Raw genomic sequence first — 20,409 nt, forward strand, 5'->3', positions numbered from 1 at the left:
CGTAACTGTTTGTTCCACAGAGTGCCAATCCTTTGCTATTGTTTACAAACTGCTCATTGGTCAAGTGTTTTCTATACATACAGCCGTTTTATGTAGCATGATCATATACAAGCGTCAGCTGGATTAATCTCTCGTGGACAGTTGAAACGGCTCAAATCTGTCTGGGCTCATGTAGAATTATGTGAAATACGAGCAGCAGTAGTTCCTGGTTTTCGTCATTGATTTTCTATAACGGTGCAGTGATTTTCAAGCCCGCGCGTGGATGATAAATGGTTTCTGCTAGAGTCCATACATACACAAAGTCAAAATTGTCTATATCATAAAAAATCATGAAAATAAACTTTTTTTTTTTGGGCCATGATGAACACTGGTGGAATAAGCAGAAGGGAAGTTTCCATTTTCCAGGGAAGAGACTTCACTTCCTTCTTTTGCAAAAAGGTCATCACAACTGTTAAAGGCATTCCCCCAGAAGTAGAAGAGGACATGACAAACTTTCGCAAGATAATTTTACGTCTGGGTAACCGAGATACGGTCTGCATCAATGGGGTAAAGTCACATGTGCATTTATTTGCAGCATTTTACATGTCACGTGTTCAAAACTCCATTCATCTCGGCCATTTGTGCCTGGGTGCTAGAGAGCTGCATTCATTGACTAAAAAATAACATACTATTGCTACAGTTGATACATAGTTTAGCACATTGCTTTCACAAATGTTACACGTCGAAATAAGGGTTTAGGCAATCTAATATTGATCCATAATTTGATGAGAAATATCAAGGACCCTCAGACAGAGGAGATTGGTTTTCATTGAGGGGCTACATTTATAAAGATCCTAGAATGACATGTTGTGTTTGCAAACGAAACTCACTAATGGATCATACATAATTTATGAGTTGCTTCCCGGAAGCAGCTTCACAAACAGAGCAAGCAGACAACGGAACACACCCGTGGCTTTTTAAGAAATAGGACCTAGTTTGCTACCTTGAATTAGTTCTATTTCTGCAGAATGTTCACAGTCTCCAAAACTAACACTGTCTGCATATCTTCCCTTGGCATCATGTCCAACAAAGCTCGGGCACTGAGACAGACCAATAGTGATTCAGTGAAGTTAAGAGAGGAAATTACACTGGAAATTACATTTTTTTGCTCTGTGAAAGTACCTTATCTCTAGGAGAGGGGTGTTTCCTTCTGTAAACAGGCTGTCCCCAGCCCTCATGAAACAATTCAATATGACAGATAAATCTGTGCGTCTCATTTCAAGGGTTTAGTCCCAGTGAGCAGCTCAGAATCAGAGCAAGCATTCACATCAAACGCCTACTGTTCCCACCAGTAAAATGCCAACCACTCAGCCTGCTACCATATCGACGGGGCACCGTGGGAGCTTTATTGACGAGCCGCATGCTATAATGGGAATCATTCAACACCATTCCACACATAGTCCAACACTGTCCCTCTTTAACTTACTCCACTGTCAGAGCTGAGAAGGTCACAAAAATGATTGCCACTGAGAAGCGATAATTGAACCCTCTGTTTGGTGACAAAGAATGTGGTGGCCCGATTGTGTTCCAAAATCAATGCAGTCTGGACTGTGTCTGGAACCCGACCATTCCTGTCAGATTTAGTTAAAGATCTTCTCTTCTCAGCCCTTATCAGCGCTGAGCAGATAGAACAAACTTCACTTCCAATAAATTAGGACCATCTCAGCGTCATTCATGCAAACACTGTTATATTGGTTTGGAGTAAATTATTTAATGATAAACTTTCCTTCTCACCACTGGTTATTGGATTTGCCTCATAGCGACCTACTGATATTAGCTTATGACGGCGTTCCTCCAAGGAATCAAGCAGGACTGAAATGACCTTGTTTGGCAGCGATACTCAAATAAACAGTTTGAAAGCAGTGGATGATATCATGATGCTCATCAATGAGTCGTGAAACACTCAATGCTTCTGATTAGACAGGTTGATTACAAAGGCATTGCAGTATGGCGACTGGTGAGCTCTACGTGGCTTTACGGCTAATCATCCTCAGTCAGTGGAGGAATGTGTATTTTTGTGATGCATCAGAAAAGGAGTCGAGCAGCTGCCAGAAAGAGTGATGTTGGCGTTCCTCTGGGGAAAAAGGTCATTGTAAGCTCAGAGGGGGGGGGGGGGGGGGGTAAAAGAAGGAAGGATCTCAGCTTCTCCGGGACCAGCAGTGGAATCTTCTTATGTTTAGTTTATCTGACAGATTGATGGATATCAGATGGTAAATGTCTCAATCTTTCCTCACACTTTCTCTACTTTTACCTTCGCTCTCATTCTGTTTCTCCGGTCTACTTTCCCTTCCCCGTCTCTGTCCTTTCCTGTCTTCCCCTATTCCCCCCCCCCTCTCTATTTTCTCTCTCTCTTTTCCAGTATCTCTCTATATCTCTCCCTTCCACCTAGCTCTCTTTGTCCCTCACATTTAAACACCACTCAAGTCGTCCCTACACACACACAGACGGATTATCAGAGAGAGACAACCATGTGTGGGGACTCGCAACGCAAGCTCAGAAGAAAACGCCCATCCCTCTCTGTAACTGCAGCAACATAGCCGTTTTAATTATTGGCGTGTGGGGCCATCTGTGTTACCAGCTCGAGATTACGGACTGCGTGTCCGTTTTAATTGCATATCCGTTTGCTGTATTTTGTAGTATGTTAGCTGTCAGTGAGGCGGATTGGAGCCGTGCTCTCCGTGAGCCACGGAGTCTCCAGAGTTTTTTCGGTTCAGCTTTCCTCATCAGCGCCAGAGCGCTCTTATCCAGACCGTAAGGACCATAGGGACCACCACTAGGATGGGAACCATGAGCCCTACAAATACCCTACCCTAGCGCCAACCTGGGGACAGAGGGACAATGTCCCATCCCCACAGCCACAACACACTCCTTCGTTAAAGCGGTGGCCTACAGTGATCTCTCATGTTCAGAACATGGGTTTAAAAAAAAGATGTACTGACTCAGTTGATGAGGAAGTGAATTATTTTCCAGTACTGTATGTTTGTTCTCTTTTTGTATTTTACCTTGAGGGACTGAGAGAGGAACTGATTGAACCCATAATGGAATTGTACGTGTAAACATAAGAAACACATATGCAAATGTGGGTAGCTTCCTTTTTTGTTTATTGGATGGACATTGTCAACATGTCTTCATTGTCCCGCACTGTATTTTCTGGGATTTCAACACCAGCATTGTTTACTACATAGATTTTGTTTAGGATAAATACGAAATTGAACAATGTTCTCATTTGTCGGTCCACAAAGCAGGCAAATTAGAATATAAAAGGTTCATTTGTAAACCAAGCGTATATCAACAAAAACCTCTGGCAGACCAGAAGAGATACAAGGGTCCTTCAAGCGGAACGACCCTGTAACATAAAGCCAGAACAGACAGCCTTTGAAAGGATTTTCCATACCAATGAGGACAGGCATTAAGAGAAATCTCCAATTAAAAAGAACATGATGCATATGAATGAATATCCATCCTCATCACCAAGCAGGATATTAGAAAAACTACACAAAGGCTGCAGTCCTTTTCTTTGAACATTTTAAGGACAACCTGATTGACTGATTGTCCATGGAAGTGGGTTGATATGAAAGAACATGTTATTGAAGTCCCACAGCCAAACCTGCTGTCCTTTTTTTTTACAATGTGCACGGAAGGGATTTACTGCTGTAAAGGAAGGGCATAAACACAACAGACACGCTCACAGTTACATGTAATCTGATTACAATAAAAACAAACTGTATCCAGTTACGTTACCAGCAAGAATATTGTAATCAGATTACAGATACTTTTGAAAAACTAGATGATTACTTCTTAGATTATTTTTAAATTCAGAAAGGATGATGTTTTCTCAATGGTATTCAATTCAGTATTGAAAAACCATCCGTTTGTTCCACCTGAGCGAGCCAGGGATCACTATGAAGACACAACAAATGCGTTTGATGGATCCTTTTCGTCTTCTTCTAATGCCTCAAAGGGAAAGTAATCCAAAAGTAACAAAGGGAGTTTGGGTAATTCAAAAGTTACGTAACTGATTACAATTTTAGACAGGTAACTAGTAACTGTAATTGATTACATTTAGAAAGTAACCCACCCAACCCTGCACACAAACACTGTATGTAATCAGATCATGTTTGTATGTGTCTTCCATGTTACTGCGATGACGGAACTGTCTCTCTCCCTTTGACTGTTTCTATTCCCACAGCAGCACAGTCTCATGTCCTCCCTCACCCCGTTACTGATCAGCACATACAGCACTGGGTCCACCACACTGTTGAGGCTGGACAGGGCCAGCGTGCACGAGAAGGGGAAGTGCATGATCTCCTCAAACTCACAGTACCTCTGTTCGCCCATATAGTAGTAGGCCAGTGAACGGGTCAGCAGGAGGAGGTGGTAGGGGGCGAAGCACACAGAGAAGATCCCCATCACCCCGAAGGAGAGCAGCCGTACCTTCCTCTTAACCTGCTCCCCCAGCCCCTCGCTCTGCCTCACCTGGCCCAGGATTCTCCAGTAACAGAGCCCCAGCACCAGCAGGGGCAGCAGGAAGCCGATGCCCACCCGCAGCAGGTTGAACAGGGCCACGGGCTTTGGCATGGGGTAGGTCTCGTAGCAGCGGTCCTGCGTGTCGTCGTGGGCGTCCTGCAGGTTGTCCTTGAACAGCACCAGGCCGTGTGCGGACATGACAGCCACGCACACAACCAGACACAACACCCAGGCGTAGCGTATGCTGCGGAAGGCCTTGGTCCTCAGGGGGTAGGTGACGGCCAGGCAGCGGTCCACAGAGATGCAGCACAGCAGGTAGATGCTAAGGTACATGTTGGAGTAGTAGAAGAAGCCAGCCACGCTGCATGAGAGGCTGCCCAGGCTCCAGTGGTGGTCCTGGTGGTAGTAGTTGATCCAGAGAGGCATGGTGAGGATATAGAGTATGTCAGACAGGGACAGGTTGAGCAGGAATACCCCAAGGACGTTCTGGCTGCGGATCTGCTGGACGATGGGGCCAAGGGTCAAGAGGTTAAAGGCCAAGCCCAGGATGAAGGCCAGGATGTAGATGCCCATCAGGAAGTCACTGATAGGGCTTTGAGAGATTGTCACGCAAGTAAAGTTTGTTTTATCCATCTGTTTCTCCATCTTTGTTTAGGTCCAAACTGGAGTAGTTCCTGAAAAGACAAACAAGTACATTTTGTATGTAATTAGTGTAAAATAAAATACAGTTTGAATCGCTTGTGATGTATGAACCCTGATCAGAATAGCTTGATTATCACATCTATGCATTTTTCCCCCCTTTATTTAATCAGGAAATTCATATTTAGTCTCTTTTACAAGGCCATGACTCATGAATGAGACAGACTAGTCTCTCTTTCCTTGAACTTCCCATAGTCTAATTTATCAGAAAGTTACTCACATAGGGCTCTATTCAATCCACGTCGCAGAAGTTCAACTTTACAGCGTGATTGGAAGTTAAGGGGCTCCCGAGTGGTGCAGTGGTCTAAGACACCACATCTCAGAACAAGAAGCATCACTGCAGTACCTGGTTCAAAATCCAGGCTACATCACAGCCGTCTGTGATTGGGATGTTTTATCTAAGCATACCTCTTTACTTGTTCAATATTAATGTGGTTGTCATTCTGACTGTTGTAAATCTCACATCTCAATATACTGCACAGGATATTACATCCAAATTACCAGACACAGTACATGGAATGATAACCCACATCAATACAGGCAATAAGGTATACTATAGAGACACAAAAATAAACACACAATACTGTATAACATATCCATTGAACACAGTTGAACTCATCCCTCAAAAGATAACATCCTCTTACTCACAATATCCAGCTCATCATACTTTTCTCCAACCCCATTTCGTTAGCAAAATCATTAATGTGTCAAAAAGACACTTTTGACTATTCACTCTCACACAGTCAAAACTGTAACATACTATTTTAGCTTCGTAATGGGCTCTGGATGAAAAATATGAGTCTACCCTTCAAGAGTGGGTCTCTGAGGTTTAGTAATAGTCTCATGGATATCTAAGCCTGATGCCCTCAATCTCACACAAATTATCATGGAACCTACCAGGTACAACCCTAAACACGTGCACCGTCATAGATATCATTTTGACCAACCTGCCCTATAAATACACCTCTGCTGTCTTCAACCAGGATCTCAGCGAGCACTGCCTCATTGCCTGCGTCCGTAATGGATCCGCGGTCAAACGACCACCCCTCATCACTGTCAAACGCTCCCTTAAACACTTCAGCGAGCAGGCCTTTCTAATCGACGTGACCCGGGTATCCTGGAAGGATATTGACCTCATTCCGTCAGTAAAGGATGTCTGGTTATTCTTTAAAAGTGCTTTCCTCGCCATCTTAAATAAGCATGCCCCATTCAAAAAATGTAGAACAAGGAACAGATATAATAGCCCTTGGTTCACTCCAGACCTGACTACCCTTGAACAGCACAAAAACATCCTGTGGCATACAGCATAAGCATCAAATAGCCCCTGCGATCTGCAGCTTTTAAGGGAAGTTTGGAACCAATATGCATATACAGGCAGTTAGGAAAGCAAAGGCTAGCTTTTTCAAACAGAAATTTGAATCCTGTAGCTTCAAACTCCAAAAAGCTATGGGACACTGTAAAGTCCATGGAGAATAAGAGCACCTCCTCCCAGCTGCCCGCTGCACTGAGGCTAGGATACACTGTCACCACCGAAAAATCTGCGATAATTGAGAATTTCAAAAAGCATTTTTCTGCGGCTGGCCATGCTTTCCACCTGGCTACCCCTACCCCGGTCAACAGCTCTGCATCCCTGACAGCAACTTGCCCAAGCCTCCCCCATTTATCCTGCACCCAAATCCAGGTAGCTGATGTTCTGAAAGAGCTGTAAAATCTGGACCCCTACAAATCAGCAGGGATAGACAATCTGGACCCTCTCTTTCTAAAATTATCCCCCGCAATTATTGCAACCCGTATTACTAGCCTGTTCAACCTCTCTTTCGTATCGTCTGAGATCCCCAAAGATTGGAAAGCTGCCGCGGTCATCCCCCTATTCAAAGGGGGAGACACTCTAGACCCAAACTGCTACAGACCTATATCTATTCTACCCTGCCTTTCCAAGGCCTTCGAAAGCCAAGTTAACAAACAGTTCACCGACCATTTCAAATCCCACCGTACCTTCTCCGCTATGCAATCTGGTTTCCAAGCTGGTCATGGGTGCACCTCAGCCACGCTCAAGGTTCTAAACGATATCATAACCGCCATCAATAAAAGACAATACTATGCAGCAGTATTCATCGACCTGGCCAAGGCTTTCGACTCTGTCAATCACCGCATTCTTATTGGCAGACTCAACAGCCGTGGTTTGTCAAATGACTGCCTCGCCTGGTTCACCAACTACGTCTCAGACAGAGTTCAGTGTGTCAAATTGGAGGGCCTGTTGTTCGTACCTCTGGCAGTCTCTATGGGGGTGCCACAGGGTTCAATTCTTGGGCCAACTCTTTTCTCTGTATACATTAATAATGTCGCTCTTGCTGCTGGTGATTCTCTGATCCACCTCTACACAGACAACACCATTCTGTATACTTCTGGGGAACAAACCTCCCGACGAGCTTCAATGCCATACAACACTCCTTCTGTGGCCTCCAACTGCTCTTAAATGCATGTAAAACTAAATGCATGCTCTTCCACCAATCGCTGCCCGCACCTGCCCACCCATCTAACAGCACTACTCTGGACGGTTCTGACTTAGAATATGTGGACAACTATAAATATCTAGGTGTCTGGTTAGACTGTAAACTGTCCTTCCAGACTCACATGAATTATCTCCAATCCAAAATTAAATCTAGAATCAGCTGCCTATTTCGCAACAAAGCATCCTTCACTCATGCTGCCAAACAACAGATCATGACCAAGATGGCATAGCAGTCAAACGTCCTTTGCCCTCATCTTGTCGTGTCATTTACAAAATAGCCTCCAACACTCTACTCAGCAAATTGTATGCAGTCTATCACAGTGCCATCCATTTTGTCACCAAAGCCCCATATTCTACCCACCACTGCTACCTGTATGCTCTCGTTGGCTGGCCCTCGCTTCATATTCGTCGCCAAACCCACTGACTCCAGGTCATCTATACGTCTTTGCTAGGTAAAGCCTTGCCTTATCTCAGCTCACTGGTCACCATAGCAGCACCCAACCATAGCACGCACTCTAGAAGGTATATTTCACTGGTCACCCCCAAAGCCAACTCCTACTTTGGCCACCTTTCCTTCCAGTTCTCCGCTGCCAATGACTGGAACAAATTGCAAAAATCACTGAAGCTGTAGATTCATATCTCCCTCACTAACTTTAAGCATCAGCTGTCAGAGCAGCTAACAGATCATTGCACCTGTACATAGCCCATCTGTAAATAGCCCACCCAACTACCTCATCCCCATATTTTTTTTTTGCTCCTTTGCACCCCAGTATCTCTACTTGCATGTTCATCTTCTGCACATCTATCACTCCCGTGTTTAATTGCTGAACTGTAATTATTTCGCCACTATGGCTTATTTATTGCCTTACCTCCCTAATCTTACTTCATTTGTACACACTGTATATAGACTCTTCTATTGTGTTATTGACTGTTTGTTTATTCCATGTGTAACTCTGTGTTGTTTGTGTCGCATTGCTTTGCTTTATCTTGGCTAGGCCACAGTTGTAAATGAAAACTTGTTCTCAACTGGTCTACCTGGTTAAATAAAGGTGAAATTAAAAAAAATGTTTAAAAAAATATTGATTTGAGCCTTATTTCAATGCAACTCGCTAACTCCATATTTCCTATGAAACTACACTATCTCCCCACATTTAACCCTTTCGTGTGAAAAGTTTCACCAATTTCAGGCTTTGTGACTCATCTTTTCTGACCCCCTCAGTGTATGATAGCAGTTACTGTCATAGGGTTCAGGACCTTATGATTGGACAAAAATGTGTCATGGAAATATTGGCTCCCACCTCCTAACGGGTTTATATGACCTTATGTTAATGCCGCTGTCCAGTAATTGCATCTAAATATGCCATGGATATTGCTCTGCATGATTTCAAACTGGCTGACTATCTGCTACAGCACAGGTTGTGATTAGTGGGAGAGCATTTGCACTTCATTGTGACGTCCGATGTGCCAGAGCCAGACTCTATGATTGGATGAACTAGATATTTGGAGGCAATAAGACTGACAGCAGGACAGTTCATAGGTTTAACACTCGTTTAAATCCTTTACTCTAATGTAAGGACGGACATACAGTAGTTCTATAGAGTTCATATGGGTTGTTGTGATGATAGCAGGAAGAAATCTGTAACTTGGTGATGACATTGGGACTGGTACTACACACTGATAATCAGATCTAAGCTTCTGTCCTAGCTTGCTCATGAAATAGACAGGCAAGTCCGACTGTCATATGGAACCGAGATCATCATTTAAATCTAAATCCCAATTAGACTCTGGGAAACAACGGTAGCAACAATCTGATGGATATCTATATTCCTTTCAATACCACCTACACCACCGTGCATTTAGATTATTAGTATCACAATCACATAATTACCTTTTCAGGTCTCCGGTGGAGTAATACAAGGTATAATTTATTTTGCTGTTGATTGCACTAAAAGGTGTTGATTGGTATTGAGGAGTAGTTTGGTTCGAGCTCATTGGAGAAAGAATGAGTTATGAAAGATAAGACAGGAAATCTGTTTTTTTTTATTTATGAGGCTGAGTAGATTATGTTGCTATGTTCTATCCACCTCCTACTCGGGCTTTGTTGTTGTCAGTGTGTAGAAACAGAAGACCCTTAAATGGTATAAGTGGATGATAGGGAGGAAGATTTCTTATCCAGCCTCACGAATTGAGATGCCATTTGGAAGTAGAGCAGAGTGCGTGTGTGTTGTGTGAGCGGGTGCCAGGCAATGTACAGTATGTATGATCTTAATTTGACCCAGTTTGCTAAAGCAGGAAAATATTCCTGCAGCAACAGAAAATGTGACTTATAATATAATAATAATATATGCCATTTAGCAGACGCTTTTATCCAAAGCGACTTACAGTCATGTGTGCATACATTCTACGTACCATGTGGATTTTAATTCATGGGCATTCTTGTAGGGGTTGATACATTTTTCTTGCGAGAAAATCAAGTCTGAAATTTGAAAGTGGACATTCCAAACTTCAGAAGCTGTCTTAAACCTCAAATACACTACAAGTTGAGCATTTCCTGCATTTCCAAAAAGGTATACTGTTACAGGGTGATCAAATTAAGATCCTAAACGCTAGGCGGAAAATGGTGCTCTCTAGAACATAAAAGAGTTGTTCGGCTGGCCTCATAGGAGGACCCTTTTGGAGAACCCTTTTAGTTCCAGCTAGAACCACCTTTAGGGGTCTACATGGAAAGGGTTCTACATGGATCCCCAAGGGGTTCTACCTGGAACCAAAAAGGTTTCTCCTATTGGGACAGCCAAAGAACCCTTTTGGAAACCTTTTTTCTAAGAGTGTACACGTGTAAGTATGGGTGTGTTGGTGTGCATTTGTGGGTGTGGGTGTGGGTGTGGGTGTGGGTAGGCCAATGGGTGTAAGTAGCAGTGCATGTGTTACGGAAGTTGGCAGTCTCACTAAATTGGCATGAAATGTGATGTAAAGGTACTCCACAGTATAGAATTAGTGTTTATCTAGCCTGATAAAGCACTCAATCCTATTCCCTGGTTTATTCCTCGTGGTCTTGATCTAAAAGGTCATTCTATGGGTGATCCACAGATGTGTCATTAATCTAAGCTCTCACCATGTGGATGACTGAGACATAACATGCTAAATAAAAAGAGCCTGCCTGACCAATGGTCCATGAGGTGGGATTAGTCGTTCATTATGTACCCGCTAAGACTGAGCATTGACTATGTGATGTTTTCATTTTTACCACGGTAGTCTAAACCCTCGTGAATAGGGGCAACCTGAGAACTGTATTATTTTGGTTTGCTGAAAGACTACAGACCTGAAAGACAACTTGTGTAAATCAATAACCAGAACGTTCTGCTAGGCTGGTGTAATCTACAGGGTTTCCCAAACCCGGTCCTGCCCCCCCCCCCCCCCCCTGGGGGCACGTTTTGTTTTTTTCCCACCCGCCACACAGCTAACTCAAATAACCAACTCATCATCAAGCTTTGATTAGTTGAATCAACTGTGTAGTGCTGGGGGGGAAGAAACCCAGAGGGGGCCCCAGGACTAATCTTGGAAAACCCTGTACTAGAGCACTGACTAGTCAAAATATTTGGCCCACAGTAATCACTGTGGAATCTAAAAACATCTTCTAGTTTCAGAGACATTGGTGGGATAGTCATTGCGTTGTTGAACCTTTTGCCAACAGCTTGAGGTGTGAGTAACTCTGGTATTCCCCTCGTAGTAACAAGGATCACTAATGTTTCGACGACTCCTAAAACACATTCATATTGCGGACACATAGTGCATGATACTGTAACACTGTGACCGCTGTGCGTGTGTTCGTGATACCTGTGCTATTGTGGTTACCCTTCACTCGAACACAGTTCCATTTCCTCTTTCATTAGAAAAGAAATGCTCGCAGAATGTCTGTCCAAACTTGTACATTCCAGTACATTACTGAAGAACACCGGAGGTCTACTTTCTCAGGCAAGCTTTGGTTATGTCTCAAGTTTGACCTGGAGAATGTACTTATTTATTTTTTAAAAGCTATCTGACCTGTCTCATTAATAAAGCATTGTGAATATTGGTGTAGCGGGCAACCCTTCATAAGGAGTCTGCAACTATACGTGGTACCTGTCCTTGCATTCTCTCCCACAGGTGTCTCGGTCTGCTACATGTCACATTTTAACACCGTCTTGGATAACTCCCTGAGATTGTGGGTGTACTTTCCTCCTTGTATTGTCCCTATTCTCTCAATGTCAAATGAACCTTGCTTAGCGCCTAGAAGAGTACATTTAACAGACACGACACGTAATATCTACCCACTGAAGCCACCCTTCCTAGCCCTCTAAAGACGTTTCTAATGAGGGTTTCAGTTCATTACATCCATCCAGCAGTATGCTAACGTTCTCTTCACCAAACACACAACAGGTGTGGACTCTCAGACATCCAGTGACAGCGAAATGTCAGCCCCTCCCCAGGTTACAGTCAGCCTCGTGTCCCAACGGTCTCGAAGCACAACTCGTTTACATCTTGAGAAAAAGTCCTCTTCTTTCTCAAATCAGAAGACTGTTCTCCTCCACATTTCCACAGTTCTCAGAATCCACCCTCTGTTTCGCCCTATAAGCACCTGTGGGAGCAATTAGCATGTCTTCGATCATTGAACCAGTCACTGGCTACATTCCCAGGCCTCTTTAGTCTAATCGTTTAGTAAGGCTGACACACGGCTACGGGCTAGTCATCCTTCTTTTTACCACTGTCATCCTGGGGCCAGAGAAACAGGGAAAAGGGCGTGTTGGGACAGGGGGGCAGTTATTTTAGGACCGAATTCAAATTAAACTTGTCAGCGCAATCTTTAGGTAGAATATTTAAAAAGCACGCACCTGCATCTGTGAGGCGATTTGAACTGAGACCTGAAGGACTCACCGATCAACTTGAGAGAATGTCTCATCTTCCAAAACATACAGCGATACTCTGTGCACTAACTTTTAGTGAATGTCTTAACTCCATCAGAGAGGAAGACTGTTGACAAAAGCTTTATCATTCCTTCAGCTACACTTTTAAATCACTTCTGAGTCCTCGAACACCGTTTTTAGAAGCCCTCACCTGCCAGTTGTGGGACTTCGCTTGTTGTCAACAACGGTTCTCCACAGTGGGGCAAGAACTTCTGTCTCCTTCCGTAACCCTCATGCACAGGAGATTTCCATTCAGTCAGCCTGAGGGGAGGCTTCAGAACATTTGAGGTACTGCCAGACCGTGAGAGTCCCACATGGCGACAGGAAGAAAGCTGCGACCACTCCAGTCAGAAGCACTCTGATGAGAGAAGACAACCGACAGGCTGATGTTTTTCAACCCAGTACACGTCCTCTGTGACGGGGAAATGCGGACCATTAGCAGTCAGTCCACTCACTGAAGTCAAGACTTCAGACAGACAGCCAATGCACGAGAGGAGACACGGAGAGAGAATAAGTCAGCCACGAGAGGGGAAGAGAAGAGGGATGTTTAGGGCAAGAGGGTGGGAGTTTCCTTTCAGAATACACGTGCATCTTAAAAGTAATGACTTTAGGGCGGGGAGAGACTCAGCTAGAGCCCCCTGTCACACACACTAACTCCCCCAGCACCTCCAGATGGAGCATTCTTACTGAAACGTTCAACTTGACTGGCAGTCAGGCTGACCACAATGGTAGTTTCCTCCACAAGAGACCACAACGAAACTAACAAGAGACAAAAGAGAGCTAACAGAAACAGCAGATTCTCCAGACATGCAGGCATTGTGAGTCAATAATACAATGGATGATAACGATCTTTGATATCTACAACACGTCAAGCGGACTGAAAGCGCCAGTGAAAATGCCGAAATGATTCGACACGGGCCAGGTCGTCCCTAACGTCATCTCTGTACTAGAGGTGGTGAACTACATCTGGGGGGAAATCACATGACTTGGACAGCATCTGCCTATTAGTACAGGAGGGAGATATGTGTATCACAGTCTATGTTTATCTGGGAGTGGGAAGTGAATAGCCTGTATAAACCGGCTCTCCCTACACTCTGTGTAAACATGTATCATTCCGGCTTTGAATTTAGTCTTGTAGTGCTCTCTCAACAATGCCGTTGAGGTTCAATGAGTCACAGCTGTGACAAAATGATTTTTTTTTAAATGAGAGTCACCGCAGGGAGATGTACAGTACAGGAATGCATGAAGGGACGGTGCATTTGGAAAGTATTCAGACCCCTTCTATTTTCCACTTATTGTTTCATTACAGCCTGATTCTAAAATGTATTAGATGAATTGTTTTGCTCATCAATCTACACATAATTATTGTATTTTTATTTAACGACGTCCCATAATAATTACAACGCGAAAACAGGTTTTTGGACATTTTTGCAAATGTATTAAAAAAATAATAATAAACATATTTACAACTGTTTTGCTATAAGACTCTAAATTGAGATCAGGTCCATCCTGTTTCCATTCATCATCCTTGAGATTTTTTCGACAACTTGATTGGAGTCCACTTGTGGTAAATCTAATTGATTGGACATGATTTGGAAAGGAACACAGTCTATATAAGGTCGCACAGTTGACAGTGCATGTCAGAGCAAAGACCAAGCCATGAGGTCGAAGGAATTGTCCGTAGAGCTCCGAGACAGGATTGTGTTGAAGCACAGATCTGGGGAAGGTACCAAAGAAATGTCTGCAGCATTGAAGGTCCCCAAGAACACAGTGAAGAAGTTTGAAACCACCAACACTCTTCCTAGAGCAGGCCACCAGGCCAAACTGAGCAATCGGGGGAGAAGGGCCTTGGTCAGGGAGGTGACCAAGAACCCGATGTTCACTCTGACAGAGCTTCAGAGTTCCTCTGTGGAGATGGGAGAATCATCCAGAACGACAACCATCTCTGCAGAACTCCACCAATCAGGCCTTTATGGCAGAGTGGCCAGACGGAAGACACTCCTCAGTAAAAGACAGCTCGCTTGGAGTTTGCAAAAAGGCACCTATAGGACTCTCAGACCATGACAAACAAGCTTCTCTGGTCTGATGAAACCAAGATTGAACTCTTTGGCCTAAATGACAAGTGTCACGTCTGGAGGAAACCTGGCACCATCCCTACGGTGAAGCATGGTGGTGGCAGCATCATGCTGTGGCAATGTTTTTTAGTGGCAGGGACTAGGAGACTAGTGAGGATCGAGGGTGAACGGACAAAGTACAGAGAGATCCTAGATGAAAACCTGCTCCAGAGTGCTCAGGACTTCAGACTGGGGCGAAGGTTCACCTTCCAACAGTACAACAACCCTAAGCACACAGACAAGACAACACAGGAGTGGCTTCGGGACAAGTCTCTGAATGTCCTTGAGTGGCCCAGCCAGAGCCCGGACTTGAACACAATCGAACATCTCTGGAGAGACCTGAAAAGAGCTGTGCAGCGACGCTCCCCATCCAACCTGAGAGGACTTGAGAGGATCTGCAGAGAAGAATGGAATAAACTCCCCAAATACAGCTGTGCCAAGCTTGTAGTTTCATACCCAAGAAGATTCGAGGCTGTAAACGCTGCCAAAGGTGCTTCAACAAAGTACTGAGTGAAGGGTCTGAATACTGTCATAGTGAATTTATTACAAATAAAAACTGAAATAACTTTTCTAACAACCTTGCTTTGTCATTATTGGGTCTTGTGTGTAGATTGAAGAGGGATTTTTTTTCTCATCCATTTTAGAACAAGTCTGTAACGTAACAAAATGTGGAAAAGGTCAAGGGATCTGCTTACTTTCCAAATGCACTGTACGTGGGTAAGTGAGCAGATGTAAATGTCAGTGGTGATATGTTTCAGAGATTAGAAGTTGGAGTTGGAAAGAAAAGGAAAATCTGTCCTGACGTGAGGATGTGTTGTGCCTCAACAGGGAGATGAAGTGAGAAAGACAGAGCCTCTACGGGGTGGACAAAGCCGGGCGTGGAGTCACCAGACAGAATTTGTGCCCCCTCTGTTTTGTTTCCCCATAAACATAATGAATGGTATATGAATTACAATGCCTGGTTTTGCCAATGTAGTGTTGTTGGGCCTACCAACAGCGCAGACCGGGACAGAGGCTATGCCGGTGCGCTTTCATGATCTGAGGAGGGGGGGGATGTAATAATGTAATATTTAGTAGTTAAAATCCCAAAATGCATTGTGATTGGGCACCTAGCCATGCAATGCCATAAGATACCGTCTTCATCACCTTCATTTACGAATCTAATTGGATCCCACCCAGGTCGGGGTCAAATTAACCGTTCTTTTTTCTCAAAGAGAGAAGAAAAAGTTGTTCACTTTTCCAGACAGCTACAGCTAATAATAGGCTAGCTAGTAGCTACTAGCTTCGTTAAGGTCAGGAAGCGGTGAGCTGAATATTTATAGCTGGCTAATCAGCGTGGATATCTGAAAATGGCTAGGCACTGCCAAAAGCAAAAAGAAATGGAGGACCACCATTACATTTGACCGAGTGCGATGCCAAGCTCACCGAGCAGCCCGCTAGGCCGACCACCGAGATTGAGGAGCCTAGCAGCAAATGTAATACCCGCCCACCCCCCACTCCGCCTGCTGACCACCGAGGTTGAGGAGAGCCAGGGCCTAGCACCAACACCATGTAGGGTAACATCACACCAAGCACCTGCACCTCCATTACCCCAGCCACTAGTAACTAGCTCCCGAGGACTTGTTGGATCTAACCAAAACTGAACCAGTGAAAGCAGAGTTCATTGGTTCTTTTGCAAAACGAAATCGGCACCACAGCCAGCAACGACAAATGGACCCCAATCAGTTGTCTTCAAAGATACGGCGGGCCTTTGTCAGCATTGCAGACTGTGCTGTTGGCACTGAAGCATGGGTTTGGATTAACATTTGGGGACATCTACGGCAATGTGTGAAAATTCCTTCTCCACTCTTAAGGGCTTACTCAGTGAACACAGGCGCAGCATGTTACATCAACGAAAGGCCTAGCTGGTCCGGCTGGCCTATGAACGGGAGCTGACAAGTACATTTCGGCAGGAAAGGAGAATGGAATCTGACATTTCTCATGAGGTTCAACACAGCATGGAGGAGGCTGCAACTCGTCTAAATGGTAAGCTATAACCTTTATGGCCCTGGCTACCGTGCCTGAATGATTCATTCGTTGGTTTTCCCTCATGTAACCCTACTTGTTGTTAGAGTTTAGGCCTTTGCTTTTTACTTCAATTGATCTTTTAGATGTATCTGTGATTCATCTCATTCCTTGCTTTTGTGGGACTAATTGCTATCGATAGATATACAGTTTTGTGTTATTTGACGGGTATAGGCACAATGACCAATGTAGCCTATTGGTTGTGCTCAGAGGTGACGCTGCCGGCACATCTAACATTATCCTTTCATCGAGCTGACTGGCTGCAGCCTTCTGTCCACGGTCCTGAATGATGATTCCAGTGTGTGTTGTTTTAATGAGCGTATCTTGGGCGACCAGTCTTCGTGGGGATATCTACAGCTGGTGCTTTCTTGTGTGCAAAATGACAAGACAGTTGTTGTGTATATGACTGCATTTCAGATAGGCCTCCATTTGTGGTACATTTTGTATGTAGGACCCATACCGTGTGTGGCCTACTAAAACAAGTGGGCAAACTTTCACTCGGTTCTTATTCATTTGCGTTACAGTTATTGTGTGATAGTATTGACCACTTTTACAATAGCCTATGATAATAATATAGCCTACTTTCTCACCTCTCCCTGCTCTCTCTCTCTATGCCGTTTGTGTTTGTGTGTGTTGAGCTCAGAATGGGAATTTACTCTTATTCACGGCAGATTCAAATTAGATGCTGCCAGGTAGAACATTTGACATCAGCTTGACTGTAGAACATTTTACATCAGCTATGACTGTAGAACATTTCACAACAACTATGACTGTAGAACATTTTACATCAGCTATGACTGTAGAACATTTCACAACAACTATGACTGTAGAACATTTTACATCAGCTTTGACTGTAGAACATTTTACATCAGCTATGACTGTAGAACATTTCACAACAACTATGACTGTAGAACATTTCACATCAGCTATGACTGTAGAACATTTTACATCAGCTTTGACTGTAGAACATTTTACATCAGCTATGACTGTAGAACATTTCACAACAACTATGACTGTAGAACATTTTACAACAGCTATGACTGTAGAACATATTACAACAGCTATGACTGTAGAACATTTGACATCAACTATGACTGTAGAACATTTGACATCAACTATGACTGTAGAACATTTGACATCAGCTTTGACTGTAGAACATTTTACATCAACTATGACTGTAGAACATTTTACATCAACTATGACTGTAGAACATTTGACATCAACTATGACTGTAGAACATTTCACAACAACTATGACTGTAGAACATTTGACATCAGCTTTGACTGTAGAACATTTTACAACAGCTATGACTGTAGAACATTTTACATCAACTATGACTGTAGAACATTTCACATCAACTATGACTGTAGAACATTTCACAACAACTATGACTGTAGAACATTTTACATCAGCTATGACTGTAGAACATTTCACAACAACTATGACTGTAGAACATTTTACATCAGCTTTGACTGTAGAACATTTCACAACAACTATGACTGTAGAACATTTTACAACAGCTATGACTGTAGAACATATTACAACAGCTATGACTGTAGAACATTTGACATCAACTATGACTGTAGAACATTTGACATCAACTATGACTGTAGAACATTTGACATCAGCTTTGACTGTAGAACATTTTACATCAACTATGACTGTAGAACATTTTACATCAACTATGACTGTAGAACATTTGACATCAACTATGACTGTAGAACATTTCACAACAACTATGACTGTAGAACATTTGACATCAGCTTTGACTGTAGAACATTTTACAACAGCTATGACTGTAGAACATTTTACATCAACTATGACTGTAGAACATTTCACATCAACTATGACTGTAGAACATTTCACAACAACTATGACTGTAGAACATTTGAACATTTGACACATTTTCAAAGCTATGACTGTAGAACATTTTACATCAACTATGACTGTAGAACATTTCACATCAACTATGACTGTAGAACATTTCACATCAACTATGACTGTAGAACATTTCACATCAACTATGACTGTAGAACATTTCACATCAACTATGACTGTAGAACATTTCACATCAACTATGACTGTAGAACATTTCACATCAACTATGACTGTAGAACATTTCACATCAACTATGACTGTAGAACATGCACTTACTTTGATTGAGTTTGCTTTCCTGAAACTCTCCCACACAGAAAATATTGTGCACCTGAAGAAGTGGCAGCTTGGTTACACTCATTGCGAAGTGTCTCAAATTCAAGAGAAATATAGAGAAATATATAGATGAATGCTATGCTATGAAGCCTGTAAGAATCTTTTAGCAACTAGTGGGGCTCTCCCTGTCGAGTTGATTGATCTGTGCATGTTGGGAGCCTAGTGGTTAGAGAGTTGGGCCATCCACTGAAAGGTTGCTAGATTGAATCCCAGAGAAAAGGCAGTTAACACCCTGTTCTTGTGCCGTCATTGTAAGTTTGTTCTTAACTGACTTGCCTAGTTAAATAATATATATATTTTTAAAAGCCACAAATGATGAGTGTGCCTACTGCATCTACAGCTGCATTTCGGACACACATGTCCAAGTGGGGCACATAATATCCTTCTTGCAACCCAGTCTCTCTTTAATGATGTACTATATGTACAAATTAAGACTGGGTTACTTTCTTGTGTTATTCTGTTAAATGACGGTTGTTGATGTCCACGGCTACATTTCAGATACATTTTTGTATCTTGTGTTATTAGGGCTGTAACACAATAGTAGTTATGCCCCCTCAGGTATGTCATCCTGAAGGGAGGGAGGGAGGGAGGGAGGGAGGGAGGGAGGGAGGGAGGGAGGGAGGGAGGGAGGGAGGGAGGGAGGGAGGGAGGGAGGGAGGGAGGGAGGGAGGGAGGGAGGGAGGGAGGGAGGGAGGGAGACAGACAGACAGGCAGGCAGGCAGGCAGGCAGGCAGGCAGGCAGGCAGGCAGACAGACAGACAGACAGACAGACAGGCAGACATATTTGAATTGACATTTTTCTGCGGACAACATGTCTCCTTGCCCCACCTCTGCTCTCCTTCATGAATTCAGTTAGGTCCTGCTGCCTGTGTATGCCAAAACTCTGCACTGCATCATACAGTAGTTATGGCGATGCCTGTCTCCTGTAACATTCTGTAACAGTTAGCATCAAGGTCATCTGTACTTCGCAAGTAGGAACATTTAATTTGGGTAGAAATGTCATGAAAAATATGGGTGATGGTCTTACTCTACTCTGAGTGCACAACTGAGAGTGTATATGTCCATCCATGCCTTTTGAATGTTTGGAGATATTGTAAATACGATGCAAATGTATTACTAAGGCCTAGATTCAATCAGATGACGTGTTAACGTGTGATAGCAGACACACACATGGGGCATATTGTGGCCGTGTCGGAGGGGGCATTGGGTTGGAGCACTCAATTCCGTGAGATGCTGCTCTTGCATCATTTTCATGAAGCCACACCTGCCACATTCATTTTGGAAGTTCAGAACGAGTGAGTGAAGGCCATATAGAAATAATAACTCTCAAATTGAAAAATCATTCAACTAAATAATGAGGGTT

At 43.5% G+C, this 20,409-nt stretch overlaps 1 protein-coding gene across 3 annotated transcripts; it reads right to left on the bottom strand.

Moving 5' to 3' along the window:
• Positions 1-3,126: 3,126 nt before the first annotated feature.
• Positions 3,127-13,494, bottom strand: LOC123993053 (G-protein coupled receptor 4-like). 3 transcript variants are annotated; one of them, XM_046294807.1, is made up of 2 exons: positions 12,809-13,494; positions 3,127-5,180 (listed from the first exon to the last, which is right to left on the bottom strand). In XM_046294807.1, exon 2 carries the CDS (start codon positions 5,149-5,151, stop codon positions 4,147-4,149), a length of 1,005 nt encoding a protein of 334 aa, XP_046150763.1. In that variant the 5' UTR covers positions 5,152-5,180; positions 12,809-13,494; the 3' UTR covers positions 3,127-4,146. The 3 variants fall into 3 exon arrangements, with proteins under 3 accessions (XP_046150763.1, XP_046150764.1, XP_046150765.1); XM_046294808.1 differs by lacking the exon at positions 12,809-13,494 and adding an exon at positions 12,586-12,801; XM_046294809.1 differs by lacking the exon at positions 12,809-13,494 and adding an exon at positions 5,426-6,269.
• Positions 13,495-20,409: the final 6,915 nt, after the last annotated feature.

This window comes from Oncorhynchus gorbuscha, linkage group LG13, assembly GCF_021184085.1.
Source record: "Oncorhynchus gorbuscha isolate QuinsamMale2020 ecotype Even-year linkage group LG13, OgorEven_v1.0, whole genome shotgun sequence".
Taxonomy (NCBI): domain Eukaryota; kingdom Metazoa; phylum Chordata; class Actinopteri; order Salmoniformes; family Salmonidae; genus Oncorhynchus; species Oncorhynchus gorbuscha.